The sequence below is a fragment of the Hippopotamus amphibius genome, chromosome 3, assembly GCF_030028045.1.
Source record: "Hippopotamus amphibius kiboko isolate mHipAmp2 chromosome 3, mHipAmp2.hap2, whole genome shotgun sequence".
Taxonomy (NCBI): Eukaryota; Metazoa; Chordata; class Mammalia; order Artiodactyla; family Hippopotamidae; genus Hippopotamus; species Hippopotamus amphibius.
The window spans coordinates 170924637-170947884 of record NC_080188.1 but is presented as its reverse complement, the minus strand read 5'-3'; the positions used below and the strand labels follow the sequence as shown (position 1 = coordinate 170947884).

The following is a 23248-nucleotide window of genomic DNA, read 5'->3' as shown; positions in this document are numbered from 1 at the left end:
AACAAAATTTATTTTGTAAATATATTTTTCTTATCTTTTAGGGATATTTCTTTTCTGTATGATGTTAAATATGTTAAAGGAGAGACAAGGGAAAGTGCAGTTTGTCCCCCACAAATGGGCCGTTCGTTACAGTCACATGATGGTGTGATTGTGCCTCATAAGGTAAATAAGGTATTTGATAAATAATTTCCTCTCCCTCTCTCTACTTAAAAAAAAAAATTTCCCCCAAATATAAAGCCATGCCATATTATAACAGCCGTCATGTTTATGTTTTCATAGCACTTTCCAGTTATTTCTAGAAGAGGGCATTTAGTGGGAGAAGACCAAAAATATTTTATTTTAAGCCATTTTCCAAACTATAGTTATTTACTTTAATCTGGAAAATACAGTATAGGAGACTAGATTTTTTTTTTTTTTTAAAGAAACCCACAGTTTAAAGTTGTAGAATTCTTGAAAGTAACATAACATTGCAAATCAACTATACTTCAATTTAAAAAAAGGCAGAAAAAAAAGTTGTAGAATTCTTATTTTTGGCATGTTGCTAAGGTGAATTTTAAATTCCTATTTGAATTTTAAAGTCGATAGATTTTTGTGTAACTAATACTGAAACCAAGATCGTTCTTTAATTCATGGTTAATTTTTTAATTTGTACTCTGCTGAAGGTTTGTTCCTCCTTGCCGTGACCCATATTACTAATATTGTTATTTCCCTAATCAAAATCTCTTAATAAATAGTATCCCTTTGGGATAGGAATTGGGATTTGTGCAACTCAATTTTTTTCATCTACTAATGTTTTTATTCTTGTTCTTTCTTTTTAAGCCAAAGAAACTAACAGATACTTTGATTCCTGAAGAATTTCATATTGTGTCAAATACAGGAGTTTCAGGTTTGGAGTGTTATGATGAGTGAGTACTGTGGTATATACTGAATATCTGACAAGTTGAACTGTTTCTACTTCCCAGACATAGAGGAATCTGAGAAGTTCACTCATGTTCCTAGACAGTATCTACACTGAAATGAGTAAATACTTGGCTTACCATCCTAATACAATTTAAGAAAGGTATCAAAAACTAATGAAAAAAGTCTTACTTAAAAGAGTTTGAAGCAACAAGAATTTACTGTAGAGAACAGGAAACTGTGCTATTACAAGATATTGAATATCTTATAACCAATAATGGAAAAAATCTGAAAAAATATAACAAAATCACACCTACAACTAACATAATATTGTAAATCAATTATATTTCAGTTAAAAAAGTTTGAGATTTTTAGTTATTAAATGGTTTTCTGTCTTTTCCGATTGTTTAATTTTGAATTAAAAAAAAATAGATCTTTGTTCTGAATGCTTGCTATGCCTCTTTAGGAATGGTTTTGAGCAATGACAAAGGAAAGTAGCCCTCTAAGCTGGAATCTCATAATACACACTCTAGGGGTTAGCTCCAGACTTTGGACTAGTCATTTTCAGTTTTCTTTGATTCCTGCTTATGGGATTGAAAATGGGATCTTGCTTTTATTTTCTGAAACAACACTTGAATGTTTCATAGTTTAAAAAACTAGAACTTTGTACTAGATTTCATAGTAAAATATGCAGAAGCTGTCACTCTTTTTACCTTATCCAATACATACATTATATAGTATTTCCTTATGATGGTGGGTTTCAGAACAATATTTTGCCAAAGGGAACTAAATGGAACTCCTTTTTTGGGTAACTTTTATCTTATATAATTTCAAAAGTATAAAAAAGTTACAAAAATATAACAGGGAACTCCCATATACTCTCTATCCTGACTCACTGTTTACATTTTGCCTCATTTGCTTTAATACACACACACACACACACACACGTGCACACACACACTATTCAAGAGTAACCCTTTGCCACCAAATACTTTAATGTGTATTTCCTCGCAACCCACCAGTTATAGACTTTTTTGATGACTTTTTTAGCTCCATCATTCTCGTATGTATTAGTTGCCATTTTACAATATAAACTCATAGATTTTTCTTTCAATGTGTTATAATTCTTTGCTATCAATGATGTTCAGATTTTTCCTGATTTTGCTTATGCCAGCTCCTTTGAGCTGACTCTTGTGTTCTTTAGGCATATCCCCATTGTTCCTTGAATGTTCTCTTATTTTCTAGCTCAATAAGATTTTCAGATTCATCTTATATTTCCCAACTTCAGCTCTGGAATGAGCTAGGAGTCACTTCTCCAAGGAGTACTGTTTTCCTTTTAGTGAAGGAGGGTTCTGAGAAACCAAGATTCTAGTGCTGGGTGTACTCATTGCTCCAGGGGTATCATTGCTTCTAGTCCCTCTCACACAGTCATTTTTGAAATGTTATTTTGAATATTTATATTCCCTGGGGATTTTTCACTAATCTAAATTCTGAAAATGGACCTTATTAACCAACTGTGTTCTAGTAGGGGGCAGAACCAAAGGAAATGTTTTTCAACTAGGGGAAGAAAATGATATGTAAATAATAATGAATTTGAAGAATTACCATGAGGTTCTCATTGTGATACCTATTTAGGTATAAGCAGGTACTTCCAGAGGACAGATATGTATGCTGAGCATCAAGAAAAGTGGGTTCTAGTTTCATCTCCACTTCTTATTAATTTTTTTTACGCTCTTTATTGGAATATAATTGCTTTACACTGTTGTGCCAGTTTTTGCTGTACAACAAAGTAAATCAGCTGTATTTATACATATATCCCCATATCCCCTCCCTATCCCATCTTATTAATTTTATAACCTGTTTAGTCACTTAACTCTGTTGACTTCAGTGTTCTTAGAACATTCTTCCACCTTTGAAAGCTCTTTTTTTTTTAACGAATCAAAGAAATTTTCATATTGTGATATACTAAGGAGTGTGATTAAAGCTCTTTTACTTCAAAATGTTTGAAATATGGTAAGTATCATTGTGTCTTTGTAGATGTCTAAGGCTATTTAAGTATGATCCTGTGTGTAAAATGATGGACCTTTCTGATTGTCTTCAAGCTTCTCAATTCTGTGAGGTCTTAAGTTTTTCATGTTTTGTTATGTGATAAATAGGCCAGACAGTTTTCTTACAATAATATTTACCTGTCTTATTTATTGCAGCAAATATACTACTCTCCTCACAGATAGTGAGAATAGACTATTGCTCTTCCCATCCATGTGAGTAGTTTATTTTTGAGAGTGTTTCTAAGAAAGAATAACTATATACATATATTTTCCTTTTTGTTGGTAGTTTATTACACAAAAATATTAAAATTACTGCAGAAACACAAGACAGTAATTGCCTACAATTCTGTCATTTAATCGTTTTCATTTGTCCAACTGCATATTGATTTTTTACATATTTATAATATCAAAGTGCTAGAAAACACTTTTTTTTTTACATTAAAAAATTTTTTTTTATTGTGGTAAGAATACTTAGGATGAGATCTACCCTCTTAATAAAATTTTAAGTGTGCAATACAGTGTTGTTAATTATAGGCACAGTGTTGTACAGCAGAACTGTAGAAGCTTGCATAACTGAGATATTATGCCCATTGATTAGCAACTTCCCATTTCCTTCTCCCCTCAGCCCCTGCAACCTGCCATGCCACTCTCTGATTCTATATGAGTTTCACTATTTTAGATACCCCATGTAAGTGGAATCAAGCAGTACTTGTTCTTCTGTGACTGGCTTATTTCACTTAGCATAACGTCCTTTAGCTACATTCACGTTGTTGCATATTGCGGAATTTCTTTCTTTTTTTAAGGCCGAATAATATTCCAGTGTGTGTGTGTGTGTGTGTGTGTGTGTGTGTGTGTGTGTGTGTATGTGTGTGTATCACGTTTTCTTTATCCATTCATTCACCAGTGGACATTTAGGTTGTTTCCACATCTTGGCTATTGTGAATAGTGCTTCAATGAACATGGGAGTGCTAATATCTTTTCAAGATCGTTTTTTTCTTCTTTTTTTTTTTTTTGGCCTTGCTGTGTGGCATGCAGGATCTTACTTCCCCAACCAGGGATCAGACCTGTGCCCCCTGCAGTAGAGGCATGGATTCTTTTTTTTTAAATATTTATTTATTTGGCTGTGCCAGCTCTTAGTTGTGGCACACAGGATCTTCGTTGCAATGTGCAGGATCTTTAATTGTGGCATGCAGGATCTTTTAGTTGCAGCATGCGGGATCTTTAGTTGTGTCATGAGGGATCTAGTTCCCTGACCAGGGATCAAACCCGGGCTTCTGCATTGGGAGCATGGAGTCTTAACCACTGGACCACCAGGGAGGTCCCTCTCTTCCAGATCCTGATTTCAAGTCTTTTAAGTGGGATTGCTGGATCATATATAAAATATTTTTATATTCTACATTTAACCATTAGTATTTCTCCATTTTGCTATAGGCTTTTTTTCTTATCTATCCTTTGTCCCTTTTCTTTTATATCGTGAAGTAGCCAATATTAACAGTTTGATGTTTATTACTTCACATTTTTCTGTGTTCTTACAATCTTACACAATAGGTGTATAGAATTTTTTGGGGGGATGGAAAGAGAAGATCATACTGTTTTCTTTTATGAAAGAGAAGATCATACTGTTTACATTTTTGTTGGTTTTTGTTTTGTTTTGTTTTTGTATTTTGCTTTACTTTACTATTGATATCCCACTAGATTAGTGCATACAGGTATAATGCTTTAAAATACATTAGTGTTCTGTAGTACGTACATTTTCTTTATGCATATTATGTTCCTTTTGCCATTTGAGCATGATCTGTTGTAACACTAATTACACAAGTCTGCCGTCTTAATCTTTTAGGAAACCTAATAAAAGAGTAGAAGTGGTCCAGCTGAATGATGTGATGGATACTATGCTAGAGAGGGCTGGTGTGGAAAATCAGGAATATACAGGGCCAACCAAGGTAACTGAAAAGATCAATATAAACTAGCTGTTAAGAGCATGCACTCTGGAGGTGGGATGCCTGCATTGGAATCCTGACCCTGCCATTTATTAGCTGGTGACCTTGGGCAGGTCATTTAATGTATCGATATTTGTGCCTTGATTTCCTCATCTGTAAATTACAGATAATAATATTATTTACTTCCTAGGGTTGTTGTGGAGATTAAATGACATAATGAATGTGAAGTGCTTAGGACAGTGCTTGGCATGTGGTAAACACTGTATAATTAATTTTTAGTATCATTATTGTAGTATTTAACTGAATATGACACCATTGATTATAAGACCCTTATTATTTTATGTACCACTAAAAAACACTCCAATTAAACTATGCTTTTTTACCACTTATAATTTTAATTTTGTACCTAATGAAAGAGCTCTTTCAGTCTTACATAGATATAGATTTTCTTCTTTATGGGGCTGTTTCTCTTGTTTTGTAAATTTTTTTTCTATAGAATTTGAAACATATACAAGTTCCATATGAGGCACTCCTATGTAACCTTTACCCAGGTTCACTAATTGTTTACATTGTGCCCTATTTGCTTTATCATTCTCCATATGAGGCACTCCTATGTAACTTTTACCCAGGTTCACTAATTGTTTACATTGTGCCCTATTTGCTTTATCATTCTCGTTCCCTCTCTATGTATCTCTACGTGTATGGTTTTTTTCTGAACCAATTTTAGAGTAAGCTGGCAACCTCATGCCTCTTTATCACCAAACATTTTATATTTCCTGTGAATAAGGACATTCTCTTATATATCCATATAACAGTTATCAAAATCAGGAAGTTTAATATTGATATGATAGTATTATCTAATATAGTTCATATTCAAGTTTCAAATTTTATTAATTGTCCCTATAATGGCTTTTATAGCTATTTTCCCCTCTATTTCAGGATCCCAGGGTCACACAGTGCTTTTAGTTGTCATGTTCTTTTAGACAACTATAATCTGAAACTATTCTTTGTTTTTCTTGACCTCGATATCTGTACAATGTTCCTCAGTTTTGGTTTGTCTGATGTGTACTTATTCAATTCAAGTTTTGTATTTCTGGCAGGTATAACATAGTAGTGATGTTGTGACTTTCTCAGTGCATAAAGAGGTGCATGATTAAACATAGATTTTTTAAAATGTATCATTTTTATATATATTTGTAAAGGAAAATGTAAATGAACCAATTAATCAAGGTGTTTCTAAAACTTATTCACATTCAGAGTGCTTACCTCCTAAGATGTTTTTTACTGGCAAGACTGTAATAAATACTGATTATCTCACTTATCTTTTGCCAGATGCACAAGCTACTTCATATATTGAAGAAGGAACAGGCCATTTATAATACAGTATTTCATGAACTTATTCGACAAGTCAGTGTGGACTGTGCAGATAGAGGAGAACTACTGTCCAAAATCAGGTTAGAGCTGTTATGAGAGTATCCCAGTTTTCTCCTGAATTTTATATTAAAATTATATCTGCTTTTAAGAAAAATCACAGAAGTACTCTATTCTATTAATAATAAGGGACCTAAGTGCATTTCTATTTTCTATAGTAAAAATATATTGAAATTCCTTAAGGTGATTTCTATTGGGATATTTGCTACCATGTTCTTTTACGATTGGGAGTGAAGTGCTGTGTGAAAAAGTGGAAAAAGTATAGATTCTGGAGACAGAGCAGTCTGGTTTTAAACCATCATCTAGGTATGTAACCTTGGTAAAAGTCTATAGTTTAGTTTTCTTATCTGTAAATGAAGATAATAGCTATGTGAAAATTTTCATTTGTGTATTTGTTCATTCATAAACAATATTTACTGAGTGTCTACTCTGTCAGGCATTAAGATGCCTCACAGGATTGTGGTGAGGTTTAAATGTGAGCACAGAAGCAGGTGCTCCATACACATGATGATTATAGGTGGTGATGATGAACTCTGCTGTTGCTGCAGTTCTTCCTCTCATGGCTGTGGTGCTTTCCAAAAGCCGAGAGGGATAGTAGAATTAGAATACTGGGTTCAAATGACACCTCTGCAGCTTACTTGCCATGGAACCGTAGTCAAATGATTATATCTCTCTGAATACCTGTTTCTCCTGAATGAGAATTAATAATATAAATTTGCCCTGTTTACCCATTGTCTGATTTGTGGAAACGGAGTCTGCCTATCTGACGATGCTGAGAAACTAGGAGCAAAGCCATTGATAAGAGACTGGTCAAGATCAGATACGAAGGAATAAGTTGTTGGAACGCCGTCAAGAGCTGCAGAATGCCAAATTAGAATGAGGATAGGGACAGCTAAAGGCTGAGTTGTCAATCTAAGGACAAGGCCAGGAGGGATAGATGAGGAATCATTGCAAAGGAACTAGATGACTAACTGTGTCTCCAAACCTTCCTTTAATGAGGAATTAGTGTGACTGGGACTCCTCCAGCTGATTTCAGGAGTTAGTTTCTAGCGGCCAAGATAGGGTGGGGCCCTATTCCAGGAAGTCTAGACAGAAAGAGATAGGCAGGCAAGTCAAAGCCAAAATTCTTTAAGAAAAATTGAGCCAAGACTTCCTAGGTGGTGCAGTGGTTAAGAATCCTCCTGCCAATGCAGGGGACACCGGTTCAAGCCCTGCTCCAGGAAGATCCCACATGCTGCGGAGCAGCTAAGCCCGTGCGCCACAACTGTTGAGCCTGCGCTTTAGAGCCCGTGAGCCACAGCTATTGACCTGTGTGTTGCAACTATTGAAGCCCATGTGCCTAGAGCCCGTGCTCCGCAACAAGAGAAGCCACGGTAATGAGGAGCCCATGTACCACAACGAAGAGTAGCCCCCGCTCGCGGCAACTAGAGAAAACCTGCGCACAGTAACAAAGACCCAACACAGCCAATAGATAGATAGACAGACAGACGGACGGACGGACGGACGGACGGATGGACGGACGGATGATTGATAGAAAGGAAAAGAAAAATTGAGCCAGACACTGGGGAGACAAAAATACTAACTCCAAAGTGCCAGAGATAGGATCAGAATAGGGCTTCAAAGCTAAGGATTTAGAATGCAGTCAAGTTGGAGTTAAGATACAAAGTAGATAGGAATAAGCAGTGAGACTTCAGGGTGATTGCTGCAAACATTCATGATGTGTCTGTGGAATGGTGAAACACTCAGTAGGTCCAGAATAATGTATTGTCCAGCATTTTGTTGTGGTAGGAGCTCTTTTGAACGTCTAGGAACCACTTTCAATGAGAAACTCTTCTGTTGTCCTGAGCCTGGTATCTTACAGAGTCCTCCATGTTTCACAAGATTGTTAGGAGGATCCAATAGACATCCCCAGTAAGTGGTAACACCACACATGCCCTGGAAATACTTGATATCAGCCCCTAGCCTTCTCTCAGTTTGCTTCTCACTGTAGTTTTCTGATCAGCTTGTGTGTGTCTCCACTTTTCATGCACCTGTCTCTGAGGCCTGTTGCTGTAGGAGGAGGGTTTCATATGAGACAGAGGTTCATAATAACCATTTTTTTTATAGAGGGAAGAATAACTGACAGGTTGGTTATAAGCTGAATAAGACTCAGATTACATGGAAATAGGGCTACTCTAGTAATTATTTTTGGTTGACATTATAAATATCTTCGGATGCAGGCACCTGACTTTTTTCACTTGTTATTTTTATTTTTTCCAGTATTTTATTATGGGAATTTCCAAATACCAACATAAAAATTGAAAGAATTTTACTGTGAGCCCACATGTATCTAGTTTCTGCCATTAACATTATACTCTTCTTGCTTTATTGCTTGTCTATTCATCTAGCCATCCTTCTGTTTATCCACCAATTTAATGTACCTCAAAGTAAAATGCAGACATCAGTGTATTTCCCTCAAATACTTGAGCACGTATATCATTAATCAGAGTTTATTATTTATTTACCTTTTTTCCTTTTTAAGTAAAATTTACATGTAATAAAATGAACAAATCTTGTCTGCATTTGTTGACTTTTGACAGATACATACACTTAAATAACCCAAACCCTTATCAAGATATAGGGTATTACCATCACCCCACAAAGTTCCCTAATGCTCTTTCCCTGGAAGTGCCCACCTCTGCTTCTCCAGAAGTTCTGACTTCTTTGAATCTTAGATTAGTTTTGCTTATTTAGGAACTTCGTACAAAATGGGATCACACAGTATATACTCTTCTAGATCAGGCTTCTTTCATGTAGCATGTTTTTTAAAATTTATCCACATTGTGCGTATATGGGCAGTTCGTTATTTTTTATTTTTGCATAGTATTCCATTGTATGAGTGGAACAAAAAGCAGTTTATCTGTTTTCCTATTGATGAGCACTGTTTCCAGTTTAGGGCTATTATGAGTGAAGCTACCATGAACATTCTTGTAAGAATCTCTTTGTGAACATGTGCTTTTATTTCTTGGGTAAATATGTATGAATGGGATTGCTCGTTCATAAAGTAAGTTTGTTCTTTAAAATTTTTTTCAAAAATTGTTTATTTTTTTGGAAATTTTAAAGATTACATTCCATTTACACTTTTTAAAAAATACTGACTGAATTCCCCATATTGTACAAAACATCATAAAGTAGGTTTAAGTTTGTTTGTTTGTTTATTTTTTGGCTGCACCTCCCAGCATGCAGGATCTTAGTTCCCCAACCAGAGATCAGACCCATGCCCCCTGCAGTGGAAGCACGGAGTCTTAACCACTGGACTGCCAGGGAAGTCCTGGTTTAAGTTTATTTTTATAAGAAATACTTTTCCCTAAAGTGTTTGTACCATTATATACTAATACTAACAGTGTGTGAGAGGTCTGATTGCTCCGTATTTTTGTCAACATTTAGTTATGTAGTTCTTTTTAATTTTGGCCATTCTGGTGGATGTATAATAGTGTGTCATGCTTTTAACTTACATTTCCCTGCCAACTCTTGATGTTGAGTGCTTTTTCATGAGCTTATTGACCGTATTTTTTATTTTGTGAAATGTCTGTTTAAATCTTTTGCCTAATTTTAAGGGTTTTTTTTGTCTTTTTATTATCGAGCTTTTGGAGTTGTTTATACATTTCAGAAAGTGTCTTTTGTCATATATATATAATTTTATTTTATATTTACATATATTTAAATGTATTTTAAAATACACATGCAGTTGACCTTTGAACAACATGAATTTGAACTGCATGGGCCCACTTAAGCATGGATTTTTTTTTTTCCAATAAATACAGTACTACATGATCCATGTTGATTGAAACTGTGGTTTTGAAACCTTGCGTATAGAGGGCCAACTATGGGACTTGAGCATTGTTGGATTTTGGTGTCCACAGTGGGTCCTGGCAGCAATCCCCCACAAATACCAAGGCATGACTTCATGGATTTTTGACTGTGTAGGAATGAGCGCCCCAGCCCCTGCAATGTTCAAAGATTGACTGTACTTAATATTTTCTCCCAGTTTGTTGCTTGCCTATTCACTTTTGTTTTTATACATTTTTTTAAAATTTATTTTTGGTTGCATTGGGTCTTCATTGCTGCATGTGGGCTTTCCCTAGTTGTGGCAAACGGGGGCTACTCTTTTGTTGTGGTGCATGAGCTTCTCATTGTGGTGGCCTCTCTTGTTGCAGAGCACAAACTCTAGGACACATGGGCTCAGTATTTGTGGCTCACTGCTCTGGAGCACAGGCTCAGTAGTTGTGGCACTTGGGCTTAGTTGCTCCGAGGCATATGGCAATCTTCCCATCTGAGGGATCGAACCTGTGTCCCCTGCATTGGCAGGAGGATTCTTAACCACTATGCCACCAGGGAAGTCCTGTCATTTTTTTTTTTAAATGTGCTCACCTTACTTTCTTTTAAAAAATAAAAGTTTTTTTTTTAATAGTTTTAGATCTACAGAAGAATTGAAGAGATAATATAGTGAGTTTCCATATACCCCTCCCTCCTCTGTATACAGTTTCTCTTGTTATTAACATCTTATGTTAATGTGGTATATTTGTTATAATTAATGAACCAATATATCAATATTATTATTGACTAAAGTTCATAGTTTACATTAATTACATTATATTATTCTTGTGATATAGTTCTCTGGGTTTGACAAATGCATATTTTTCAACCATAGAGAGAAATGAAGTACTGATACATGATTTACCATGGATGAATCTTGAAAACATTGTGCTAAGAGAAAGAAGGTAGTCACAAAAGATCACATCCTGTGTGATTCCATTTATATGAAATGTCCAGAAGAGGCAAATCTAGACAGAAAGTAGACTAGTAGTTGCCAGGAAATGAGAGAAAGAGGAATGGAGAGTGACTGCTAATAGGTGCTGTTAAGAGGTATTTGATGATGATGAAAATACTCCAGAATTAGATAGGTTGAGGGTTGCACAGCTTTGTGAATGTACTAAACACATTACTGTATACTTTTAAAGGGTGAATTTTATGGCATGTAAATTATATCTCCATAAAAATTACAAAGTGTTCGTCAGTAGTCATCTCATCATTTTGATTCCTCGTTTACGTTGCCCATATTACATTGTGTATCAAATTTCACATAAAAAAATCTAAATGCCTTCTTTATACAAGTGTAATCTACCTTCTTATAACTTCTACCTGCTAATTCTACTTTTGTACTCTGAAAATCCTCAGAATAAGTCCATTCTATCTTTAACCTTATATAGCTCTTTAAATATTTGAAAACAGATATTTTGTCTTTTCTCTTATGCATTCTATTACTCAGGCTAAACTGTAAAGTTTTCTTAGTGAAGTATACTACACATGGAAAGCACACTAATTTGTCAATGTTGATTTCAAAATATGATGTCATACGGTATCACACCATTACATTATCACACAGAATAGTTTCATGGCCCTAAAAACCCCTGTGTATCACCTATTTATCCCTTCTCCCTTCCTGTCCCCCCTCACCCTGAACCCTCAGTAACCACTGATCTTTTTACTGTCTCTATCCTTTTTCTCTTTTCCAGAACATCATACAGTTGAGATAATATGGTAAATGGTCTTTCCAGACTGATTTCTTTACTTTCACCTGAATTTTAATCTGATGAAAAATTTCCCGACCATTATTTTGTGGAATTCATTAAATTCTGGGCACCACATCATTGCTTTTGAACAATTTAATTATAATGTCTTGGTGCAGTTTTCTTCTTGTTTCTTGTGCTTGATATTCATTGAGCCTTTGGATCTGTGAATTTATATTTTTCATCAAATATGGAAAATTTTTGGCTCATTTTTCTTCAGTTACTTTTTCTGCCCTCCCCCTTTTCAGGGGAGTCTATTTACACATATATTAGGCAGCTAGTAATGAAATTATCCCACAGGTAACTGACGTTTTAAAGTTTTTAAATTTTTTTTTTTTCTGTTCATTTTGGATAGTTTCTATTGCTATATCTTCAGGTTCACTAATCTTTTCTTCTGCAGTATCTCTTCTGCTTTTAATCCCATCCAGTGATATTTTTATTTGAGACATTGTAGTTTTCATTTCTAGAAGCTTGATTAGGGTTTTTTAAAAAATACTACCCATGTCTCCTTAACTTTTTGAACATATAGAATATAGTTATGATAACTTTCAATGTCCTTGTCTGTTAATTCTAACATTTATGCCATTTCTGGGTAAGTTTTTTTTTTTTTCTTGGCGCATGGGCTTAGTTGCTCCACGGCATGTGGGATCTTCCTGGAGCAGGGATCAAACCCGTGTCCTCTGCATTGGCAGGCGGATTCTTAACCACTGCCCGCACCTAGGAAGCCCTCTGGGTAAGTTTTGATTGATTGATTTTTCACCTCATGGATGTGTTTTCCTACTTCTTTGTATGCTTAGTAATTTTGATAGGATGGCAGACATTGTGAATTTTACCTTATTTGATGCTATATATTTTTGTATGCCTAAAAATATTCTTGAGCTTTATTCTGGGATACAGTTGTTACTTGAAAACAGTTTGACCTTTTGAGACCTTTAGTTGGGACTGGAACAGTGTTCAGTTTAGGGCTGATTATTTCTGAACACTGAGGCTAGACTTTTCTTTTTTGTATTTTATCCACTGTCCCCTGAATCATGAATTTTTCCAATTTGGCTAGGTGGAACAGGCATGATTTTGAGCCATGTGTGAGTGCCAGGCACTCTTACCTTTGATTCTTTCAGATGGTTCTTTCCCTGGTCTCAGGTACTTTCTTCACATTTATGCCCTGATCATTATTTAGCTGAATACTTGAGGGGAACCCTCTGTGAACTTCCAGAGGTCTCTCTGTGCAGCTTTTTTCTTTCTGATATCTTGTGCTCTGAACTTTAGTCACGTTCATCTCTCTAGACTCGGCTCTGTCTCCTTAAATTAGGGAGTCCAGTGGGTCCTCATGGGTTCCATCTCCTTACGCATGGCCTGAAAACTCTCTCAAGCCAGCAAGTTGGAGCAATCATAAGGCTTAACTTATTTATTTCTGGTGTCTCAGTAATCACTTTCCTTCATTGCCTGATATCCAGTGTCTCAAAAATTGTTTTACATACTTTATCTTTTTTTGTTGCTGTCATTGTTATTTCAGGCAGGAGAGTGTATTTGGTTCCTCTGAATTTCTTTTTTTATTTCCTGTACTTACATCTATACCACAATCCTATGTATAAATTAATGTCCTGGACTTCCCTGGGGGCACAGTGGTTAAGACTCTGCGCTCCCAATGCAGGGGGCCTGGGTTCAATCCCTGGTCAAGGAACTAGATCCCACATGCATGCCACACCTAAGAGTTTGCTTGCCACAACTAAGGAGCCTGTGTGCCACAGCTAAGGAGCCTGTGTGCTGCAACTAAGGAGCTGGCAAGCTGCAACTAAGGAGCCCACTTGCTGCAACTAAGACCCAGCGCAACCAAATAAGTAAATAAATATTAAAAAAAGATAATGTCCTTCATAAGTTTTGGAGAAGTATCAGTGATGATCTCTGATGAATGTCTGTTCTCTATTCTCTCTGTTTTCTCTTTCTGGAACTCTGATTAGGCTTATATTAGACATTCTCATTCTGTGTTCTTTGTCTCTTTATCTCTTTTTCATAATTTCCACCTCATTGTCTCTGCTGCATTCTGGGTATTTTTTCCAGGACATTAATACCCTCTTTAGCTGTATCTATTCTCCTGTAACTCATCTGTTGAGTTTTACAGCTTGGTAGTTACATTTTTCCCCTGAGAGTTCTATTGGTTTGTGTCCATATCTGTCTCATCATATTTGATAATTTTGTGGCTTATTCATGTTTAGACTCAATCTTTTATTTCTCAAACGTTTCATGCATGGTTTTGTATTCTAAATCTGATAATTCTAGTATGTGAAGACCACTGGTATCTAAATCTACTGTGTGTTGTTTCTTCTGAGTCTCATTCGTGATGGTTTATTTACATGAGTATTTTCCAGTCTTTGCTTCTGTGACTAATATTTGGCTAATCTTAATCATGAAATCCTCAGGGTATAAATCATGGATGCTCTCTGAAGACATGATTTGCATTTTTTCTCTTCTGGGATGCTGCCTTCATGCAGTAATCCTACACCCAGGTTGCCCACTTTGAAGAAAGTCCAGGCCTTACTCTCTGGGACTCAATGTTGGTATTTTTACTGGACCATCTCTGACCTTGGGTTTTCCTAGTGAATACTGGTTACCGCCTCCCACTCCATTGTTAGCTTGCTGTATTTATTTTGTTGTTTTTTTCATCCCTAGAGTCTTCTGTTTTTTTCTGTGAGCCCAGTTAATGCTTCAAAAAGTAGGCTTCATCACGGATATAGTTGTGTTGTAATGGGAAGGCCCTTCAGAATATTTTGTTTCTATATTGCCATGAGGGGAAGTCCTAAAGAAGGTTTTCTAAAAATTGATACCTCCCCATGTATGAGCTACACATTGAGCTGATAAACTCCCTGTCACTTTAAGTGTTTAAGCAAGGGCTGGATAATTCTTTTTGTCAGTGAGTGAGAGATTAAGCTAAATAATTATTCCAACTCAAAAATATTAAAATTCTGGGGTCTCAGACTTAGAATATAATACCTAAAAGATCACTTTTAAAATAAATGAAGACTGCTGAGTTATGGTATTTATAATTTATTATCTGTGATCATTTCCAGATATTTTGTTTGGTTTTATTCAGAAGCAAGAGAAATTCTTTGTACTTAAAGACTTCTTTGTGTTTGTTCATTTTTAAACAGTTGGTGTCTTTTAACATTTTGGTCAATTTGAGAAAAGTAGTTTTATTCATGAATTTAACTATTTATATTAAAAAAACTACTTATAAAAATTCCACCATATTCAAGGTATTCTGTTAGTTGTTGTAGATGTAAGACATAGTTTTTATTCTCATAGAGTTTATAATTTAGAAGAAGAAATAAAAGAAGTCCTTATTTTGTTTTACATCTCAGACATTATATTTCAAATAATCCCGACTCTGGTTAAAATTCTCCACAGTTAATTCAGTTGGCAGGCTCATTCATTCATGAGCGTGGCAGGAACTCACAGCCTGGATCCTTTTCTTTTTCTGTCTTCTTCTTCCCACATATCTTTTGTGAGTGTCTGTTCACTATTTCCTTCTCTAACATTACTTTCTCTCTCACATTTTTTCTGGCTCCTTTTTCCTTTTCTTCTGCATGATGTCTTATTTTCCTTCTTTCTCACACAGAGAGCGGTATGTACAAATGCTTGACCAAATTGCCCGGCAGATGATTGACTTCTATAAAGACATGGTAACTCAGCGAGTGATGGACCAGCGCATTTTAGAAGAGCTGTACAATTTTAAGAATGTTATTGAGGAACTGACAAGGTAAAAACTGCTTATCAAAGCCCTGTCTCTAAAGAGTAAAAAAATACTCAGGGAAAGTAGAATGATTAAAGGTGAGGACTCTCTGATGCTCTTTTCGTGTTTCACGAGAGAACAGAAAGGCCTGGATATAGATGTAGAGACATGGGTTTCAGAGGTTAACACAAAACTAGGGCCCTGTGTATATTTGATAGAGAAAAGACTCTTGTTCTTCCTTCCAAAATAGAGATGCTTACCATAATTTGGTTTACAGAGCAGTGCCATGATTATGGATGTTAATGTTCAAATCCCAAAGATAATAAACATTATATATAATAACAATCGCATTTAGTGATCAACTAACCTTGTGGCAAGATGATTAGTGGCAAGAATAAAGAGGATAGGATAGGCATGTCAGAGGGTAGGATAGAGCAGCCTTAAGGCCTTGCCTGCCAGCATCTCCCTTCACTCCATTCTAGAGAATCCTTCACATCTTCTTTCTGCCTTTTCTAGCCTGTCTGATTCCATTGCCAAATCTGGTAAAGAGTCCACATGAATGAACACTAGATTTCTTGATTTGGTTTGTAAGGTAGAAAAACTAGTAAGAGATGTACACATGATAACTGAGAAGATTCTTGAGTATAAATCTGATTTTCTAGGTAGAAACTTTTTCAGAATCTTCAACTATGAATATAAAATTCATTTGCTTTATTTTAGGGAGCTGTGTCTGGTTCGGGCACATGATGTGAAATTAACAGAGGAAGCAGAGAAGGCCCACAGAGATTTGGCACAAGCTCTTTTAGATGCTGAAAAGAATGCCAGGTGAGTTACCAAATGTTAGCCATTTTGTCATACTTGCTTCACACCTTATTTTAAGAAATAAAATTTTTAAGAAGCATTTGAAGTTTTTTAAATTACAACAGTGCCTGAAGGAGTTAATATATGTAAAGTTCATCGTATATATTAACTCCTCCATGCACTGTTGTAATACACATCTTGTGTCTCCTTGTGTGAGAGTTTTCCAGGGGGGTAAATTCTAGAAGTAGAATTACTGGGTCATAGGATATGTATAGCCTTGTCTTGCTAGATGTTAGCAAGTACTCCACAAAGTAGTTGTACCAGTATATCCTCTAATCAGTGTATGAGATTTCCCTTTTGCCCATATCTTTTATCAGTCTGATATGAAAATGTATCTGGTTTTTGTTTGCATTTTCCTAGTTAGTAGCGTGAGTCTAGTTCTTTTTTAGATTTTACTCTACTGTGACTCTACTGTGGTCCTAATGCTTTTATTCTATTTCAGGGGTTAGCAGACTTTTTCTGTCAAGGGACAGATGGTGAGATATAGTTTCTGATGCAACTACTGAGTCAGCTCTGCCTTTGTAATGTGTGCTACTGTAGTGCAAAAGCAGCCAAGAATGATACCAGAACATGGCTGTGTTCCAGTAAAACTTTGTTTATTGACACTGAAATCTGGATTTATAATATTTCCATGTGTTACAGAGTATTATTCTCCTATTGTTTTTTTCCTATATACACATGTATATGTATAAGTGAAACAGTGTGCTGTACACCTGAAACTAACGCAATATTGTTAGTTTTGTGTTATACAACAAATCAACTATACTTCATTTTAAAATAAATAAAAAATTTTCACCCAATTTTAACTTGTGTAAATAAAATAGTACTCAAAATATTGAAAGGTGTGGTCCACTGATTGGCAATATAATAGACATGAAACACACCCAATACTTTTAGGGAATAGAAGTTTAATAATCCCTCATGTTACAAAATGAGATTCCTTTTTATTTTACGTTCCTTAACTGAAAACAGTATCTAACAAAATTCCAAATCAGATGTTAAAATCCACTCACATATCTAACCAATTTCTGATGTTGTGAACTAAATGCTTCTCTTTTTTTTAATTCTCACAGAGTTCTTGCTTTTCACGTGTTTCCAGATGTTTTATAACTCCTATTGTTTTTTAATCATTAAAAATATAAAAAGCAAATCAAACATATAAAAAAATTAAAAAGTAAAATTCTTAGCTCATGTACCATACAAAAACAAGGCTGTAGTTTGCTAACCTCTATTCTATTTCATCTTCTGTTAGAGTTCTGGTTACTAGGAAGCTCTTGGGTATGTATCAAAAGATATATTTGATTGTATTTTAATTTTTATTTAGTTGATTTAAAATATTATATTCTCATAGAAGCAGTATATGTGCCTTATAAGAAAATTAGAAAATACAGTCAAGCAAAAATAAATGTAAAAAATCCCAATTTCAGGACTTCCCTGGTGGTCCAGTGGTTAAGACTCCCTGCTCCCAATGCAGGGGGCCAGAATTCGATCCCTGGTCAGAGAACTAGATCCTGCATGCCACAACTAAGACCCAGTGCAGCCAAATAAATAAATGCATTTTTTAAACCAAAATTGTATCATACATACTGTTAGACAGCCTGTTTTTTTTAGTCAACAGTCCATATCTGTTTCACCAAATTTTTACTTCATAAGTTACTCAGTTCATATTTGAATGTTTTCAATTATTCCCAAAGTGAATTTTACATTGGGTTGTCCAAACCAATACCCAATCTAGTACCACCCATTGCATCTTATTTTACATCCCTTTTAATCCAGCATTGTCTTTTGCTTTTTTTTTTAATGTGTTAAAGAGTGACTGTATTTTCTAAATGTCAAGAAAAACACAAATATATACAAAATATAAATTCAAAAACATTTTCTTACTTTTATTCTACTCTATTCCTTGCTAGAATGAGAGGGGTACCTTGATCATTTTTTGTCCTCTGAATGTACTGCTCTTTTCTGTAGCTGATTCACCCTTGTTGTCTATTCTGTACTTTGTCTTCCATCCTTTTACCTCTAATATTGTCTCTCCATACTCTTTCTGAGCTGGTGACCTTGCTTTCTAAAAAATAGAAGCAAATTGAAGAGAGAACTCAGTTCTCTCTACATCTACCGACCCACCTGCATCTGTGCTCATACATTCTATCTTTCCTTCTCTTATTGGATGAGCTGTCTCCTTTCTAAGGCCAGTGTCTCCATTTGTTTACAATTATATCCGCTGTTACCTACTCAAGGTATTATTATCAAATATTCCCCCTTTCTCCTGTATCTTTAATATTTCCCTCTCTACCTAATTAGTCCTATCAGTATACACATATGCTATGATTACTCTTATCTTAAAAAACAACAACAAAAGAAAGAAAGAAACCCCCCCAAACCCAAAAACCAAACGTAAAGACTCCCAAATCTCAGGATGACATGTCCCTTCTACTGTGGCCCCATTTCTCTGCTCCCTTTACAATAGACTTCTTCAAAAACTTGTCATACTCCTTATCTCCACTTTTCTGTCCTCCCATTATCATTTGAACCCACTCCAATCAGGCTTTCGCCCCACCACTCCGCCAAACTGCACTTGTCAAAGTCACCAGTGACTTCCATATTGCTAAATCCAAAAGTCAGTTCTCAATTCTCATATAACTTGACTTACCAGCAGCATTTGTCCTAACTGACCAGTTGCTTTTACTTAAAACAATGTCTTTTAGTATATTATGCTCTCTTAGTTTTCCTTCTGCTTTACTCTTGGCTCCTTCTTATTGATATCCCTTACAGGTTCCTTTCATCTCACCAATTTATATTTATTTATTTATTTAATTGAAGTATAGTTGATTTACCATGTTGTGTTAGTTTCTGGTGTACAGCAAACTGATTCAGTTTGTATATGTATATATATATGTGTGTATATATATGTATGTATATTGTTTTTCATATTCTTTTCCATGTATATGTATATATATGTATATATATTCTTTTTCAGATTCTTTTCCATTATTGTTTATTATAGGATATATAGTTCCCTGTGCTATATACAGTAGGACCTTGTTGTTATCTATTTTGTATATTGTAGTTTGTATCTGCTAATTCCAAACTCTTTTTTAAAAATTAATTAATTAATTAATTTGCTGTGTTGGGTCTTCGTTGCTGCGTGCAGGCTCTCTAGTTGCAGAGAGCATGGGCCACTCTTTGTTGTGGTGTGAGGGCCTCTCACTGCAGTGGCCTCTCCTGTTGTGAAGCACAGGCTCTAGGAGCACAGGCCTCAGCAGTTGTGGCACATGGGCTCAACAGCTGTGGCTTGCGGTATCTAGAGCGCAGACTCAGTAGTTGTGGCGCACGGGCTTATTTTGCATGTGGAATCTTCTGGGACCAGGGATTGAACCCGTGTCCCCTGCATTGGCAGGCGGATTCCCAACCTCTGCGCCACCTGGGAAGCCCCCAAACTCTTAATTTATCCCTACCCCACCCCCTTTCCCCTTTGGTAACCCTAAGTTTGTTTTCTATATCTGCGTCTTACCAATTTCTAAATGTTGGCATGCTCGTTCCTTGGATCTTTCCTCATTCTATACTCATTTCCTAAATGAATCCATTTAGTTTCCTGGCTTTAAATGCCATCATCTGTATACTCTCAACTCACAATTTATATCTCCAGCTTCAACCATCTCCACAAATTTGTATCTCTAGCTTCAATCTTCTTTTTGAATTCCAGACATATATTCAACGACCTTAACGTTTTTGCTTAGATGCCTAACACTCCCAAACTGAATTCCTGTTCTTCCTCCAAAATCTCCTCTTCCCACATGTTTTTTCCCCCCTTTCAGTTGATGGCAACTCCATCCTTCCAGTTTCTCCAGCAAAAAATCTTGGTGTTATCCTTGATCCCTTTCTTTCTCTCACATCTCACATCTCTCCATGAGCAAGTTCCTATCAGCTCTCCTTCATTATATATCCAGAATCTTCACTCCTTGACTGCCATCTTCATCTCTTGTCTGGGGTTATTGCAGTAACTTCTGTATGGCCTTTTTACTTCTACCTTTACACTATGCTAGTCTGTTCTCCACACACCAGCCAGTGTGATCTCTTAGCATTTAACTCAAATAATGTCATTTCTCTGTTCAAAATTCTTCAGTACCTCCCCATCTTACAGTGTAAAGCCATTTAAAAAAAATCATTTATAAGACTTATCCTACCAGAATTTCTCTGGCTTCTTTATTCTAGGTCTGCTTGCGTTTGTGCTGTTCTTTAAACACACCAGGAAGGCTCCCACTTCAGGACCTGGAATCCTCTTCCCCCAGATAGCTGTATAGTTTCCTCCCTCCTTCTTTCAGACCTTTGCTCAAATGTTTTATAAGTAAGGTCTTTCCTGATCCCCCTATTTAAATTTGTAATACACTTCATACTCTTAATCCACTTTCCCTTATTTTCATCCATAGCGGTATCACTACTTGCTATATTATGTTTTACATTTTTATTTATTAGCTCTTCTGAATAAACTTTATAAGAGCAAAGGTTTTTTGGTTTTATTTAGTTTTGAATACTACCTGGCATATAGTAGGCACTAAACAGATATTTGTTGAATGAATTTAAAAAATAAACTAGAACTTCTGTTGTGCTAATGTCCATTATAAGAGCGAAACATATTCTAAAGTCAGAGAGAAGGGGAAGAAAAGAAAGAAAAAAAATCTCATTTTCTTGAAGCATTGATGGTTCTGAAGTGGGATGGTTCATTTTTTTGTGTGTGGTTAGAAATCGTAGGTAATATTTTTTTCTGTAATGATTAATTATTTTGTTGGAAATTTGAGAAAATACAGAAACACACAAATAAGAAAATGAAGAACATTCACAATTCTTTCTCTTACAGTAACTACTATTGATATTTCAATATATTTTTCTTTTTTCTATGTATTTTTATAAAAATGACATCAAACTGAATATGTACTATTATCATTTGGGTTTTCTTGTTCTATGTTGTACACAAGAATTTTTCCTTTCTACCAGAGTATTGAGAACATGATCTTTAATTAGCTACAGAGTATTTCCATCATAGAGCTACATTATATATTTTACTTGGCCAGTCCCTTATTGTTGGACATTAAGGTTGTTTCTGAATTTTTTCTTTGGCTGTTATAAACAAGGGTCATTAATTCCCTTTTTAAAATTGAGGTCTTTCAGATAGTAAAGTGTGTAACTCTTAAAGTTATAGCTTGTTGAATTTTTATATATTCATCTCTGTGACACCTACAGTGATTAATTTTTTCTCAGTTAGTTTGAACAAATGTAAGCCTCCAAATAGAAGGAGACTTTAGAAACGGATGTTAGTGTTTAATGGCTTTTGTCAAAATTAGAAGAATTTTATGTCACTGGCCTTTCATTCTTACAGAAAAGTTAATATTCCTTAGGAGAAAGTGTTTCAAAAGGTTTGTGAAAGGCTACCAATCACTTTACAACTTCTGTGTTTGTGTTTAATCACAGAAGGGCTTTTAATTCTAAAAGAAGCTTCAGTGTAAGTTAGAAGGAAAAGGTATGTTCTGGTAAACATGAAGAAAAAAGATTTAAGAAAAAGGTACTTAATTATACTTAAGCTTTTGGTTGATAGAGAATTTCTTTAAATCTTACTAATTATGTATAATTTTAAAATATAGCTAGCAATTATTGGGCTTTGTGCTTTTGTATCTTCTTAGTAAAGAATACTAAATTCTATGAGAAAAAAAGCTAAAACCAGCTATATTACTACTACTTGTGTTCAGAAGTTTTCATTAAATATAGTGTTGTTATACCATTGGAATACCATGATGTGAAAATTTTAGTGAATAAAGAAGAATATGATTTTTAGAACAGGGAACAACATATTGAACTTTTAACTTTAGGACCTTTGTAAGATTTATACATGAAATGTGAATATTTTTTCTTCTATTTCACTGTATATTAGTGTTACTAATATATCCAGCAATTATACCATAATTACCTTATAATGAGTTTTGGTGTTTGTTTTGTTTTGTTTTAATAAATAAATTAATTTGTTGGCTGTGTTGGGTCTTCATTGCTGCGTGTGGATTTTCTCTAGTTGCAGCAAGTGGGGGATACTCTTCATTGCAGTGCTCGAGCTTCTCTTGTTGTGGAGCATGGGCGCTAGGCCTGCGGGCTTCAGTAGTTGCAGCACATGGGCTCAGTAGTTGTGGCATGCGGGCCCTAGAGTGCTCGGGCTTCAGTAGTTGCAGTGCGTGGGCTCACTAGTTGTGGCTTATGGGCTCTAGAGCGCGGCTCAGTAGTTGTGCATGGGCTTAGTTGCTCCGTGACATGTGGGATCTTCCTAGACCAGAGATCAAACCCATGTCCCCTGCATTGGCAGGTAGATTCTTAACCACTGCACTACCAGATTAGTCCCATTGTGATGAGTTTTAAAGGAACATATTGCCAACTTAAGAACAAAGTTATTTTTTAAAATATGTATTTGTATAGCTGTTTGAAAATTTTTCTTTTAGAATTGTAGAAGAATATCATGACTTATATACATTACAAAGAGGAAGGATGGAGAGTGATATTAAACAGTTAATGAAGGAAAGAGATATCTGGAGCACAGCCACATATGAATTGTCTGTAAAGGTTGGTTATCTGAAATCATAACTTATTTTTTGGCTGGATAAAGTTTTTTCATTTACAGTTTTCAGTAATCTAGACAAAAATTTTATTTAATTTTTAATTTTTATTGAAGTATAGTTGATTTACAGTGTTGTGTTTAAT

At 35.3% G+C, this 23248-nt stretch overlaps 1 protein-coding gene across 5 annotated transcripts in view; it reads left to right on the top strand.

Moving 5' to 3' along the window:
- The window catches only part of AXDND1 (axonemal dynein light chain domain containing 1), a 75451-nt gene that overhangs the window by 5487 nt on the left and 46716 nt on the right, over positions 1 to 23248 (top strand). Inside the window, exons 5-12 of one of the 5 annotated variants that reach the window (XM_057730098.1) lie at positions 42 to 162; positions 820 to 905; positions 3102 to 3158; positions 4786 to 4888; positions 6218 to 6339; positions 15539 to 15679; positions 16373 to 16477; positions 22990 to 23110. In XM_057730098.1, coding sequence (XP_057586081.1) covers positions 42 to 162; positions 820 to 905; positions 3102 to 3158; positions 4786 to 4888; positions 6218 to 6339; positions 15539 to 15679; positions 16373 to 16477; positions 22990 to 23110 — 856 coding nt within the window. Of the gene's footprint in view, positions 1 to 41; positions 163 to 819; positions 906 to 2532; positions 2585 to 3101; positions 3159 to 4785; positions 4889 to 6217; positions 6340 to 15538; positions 15680 to 16372; positions 16478 to 22989; positions 23111 to 23248 lie in introns of those variants that run through there. The other 4 variants (XM_057730102.1, XM_057730099.1, XM_057730100.1 and 1 more) reach the window with 4 other exon arrangements.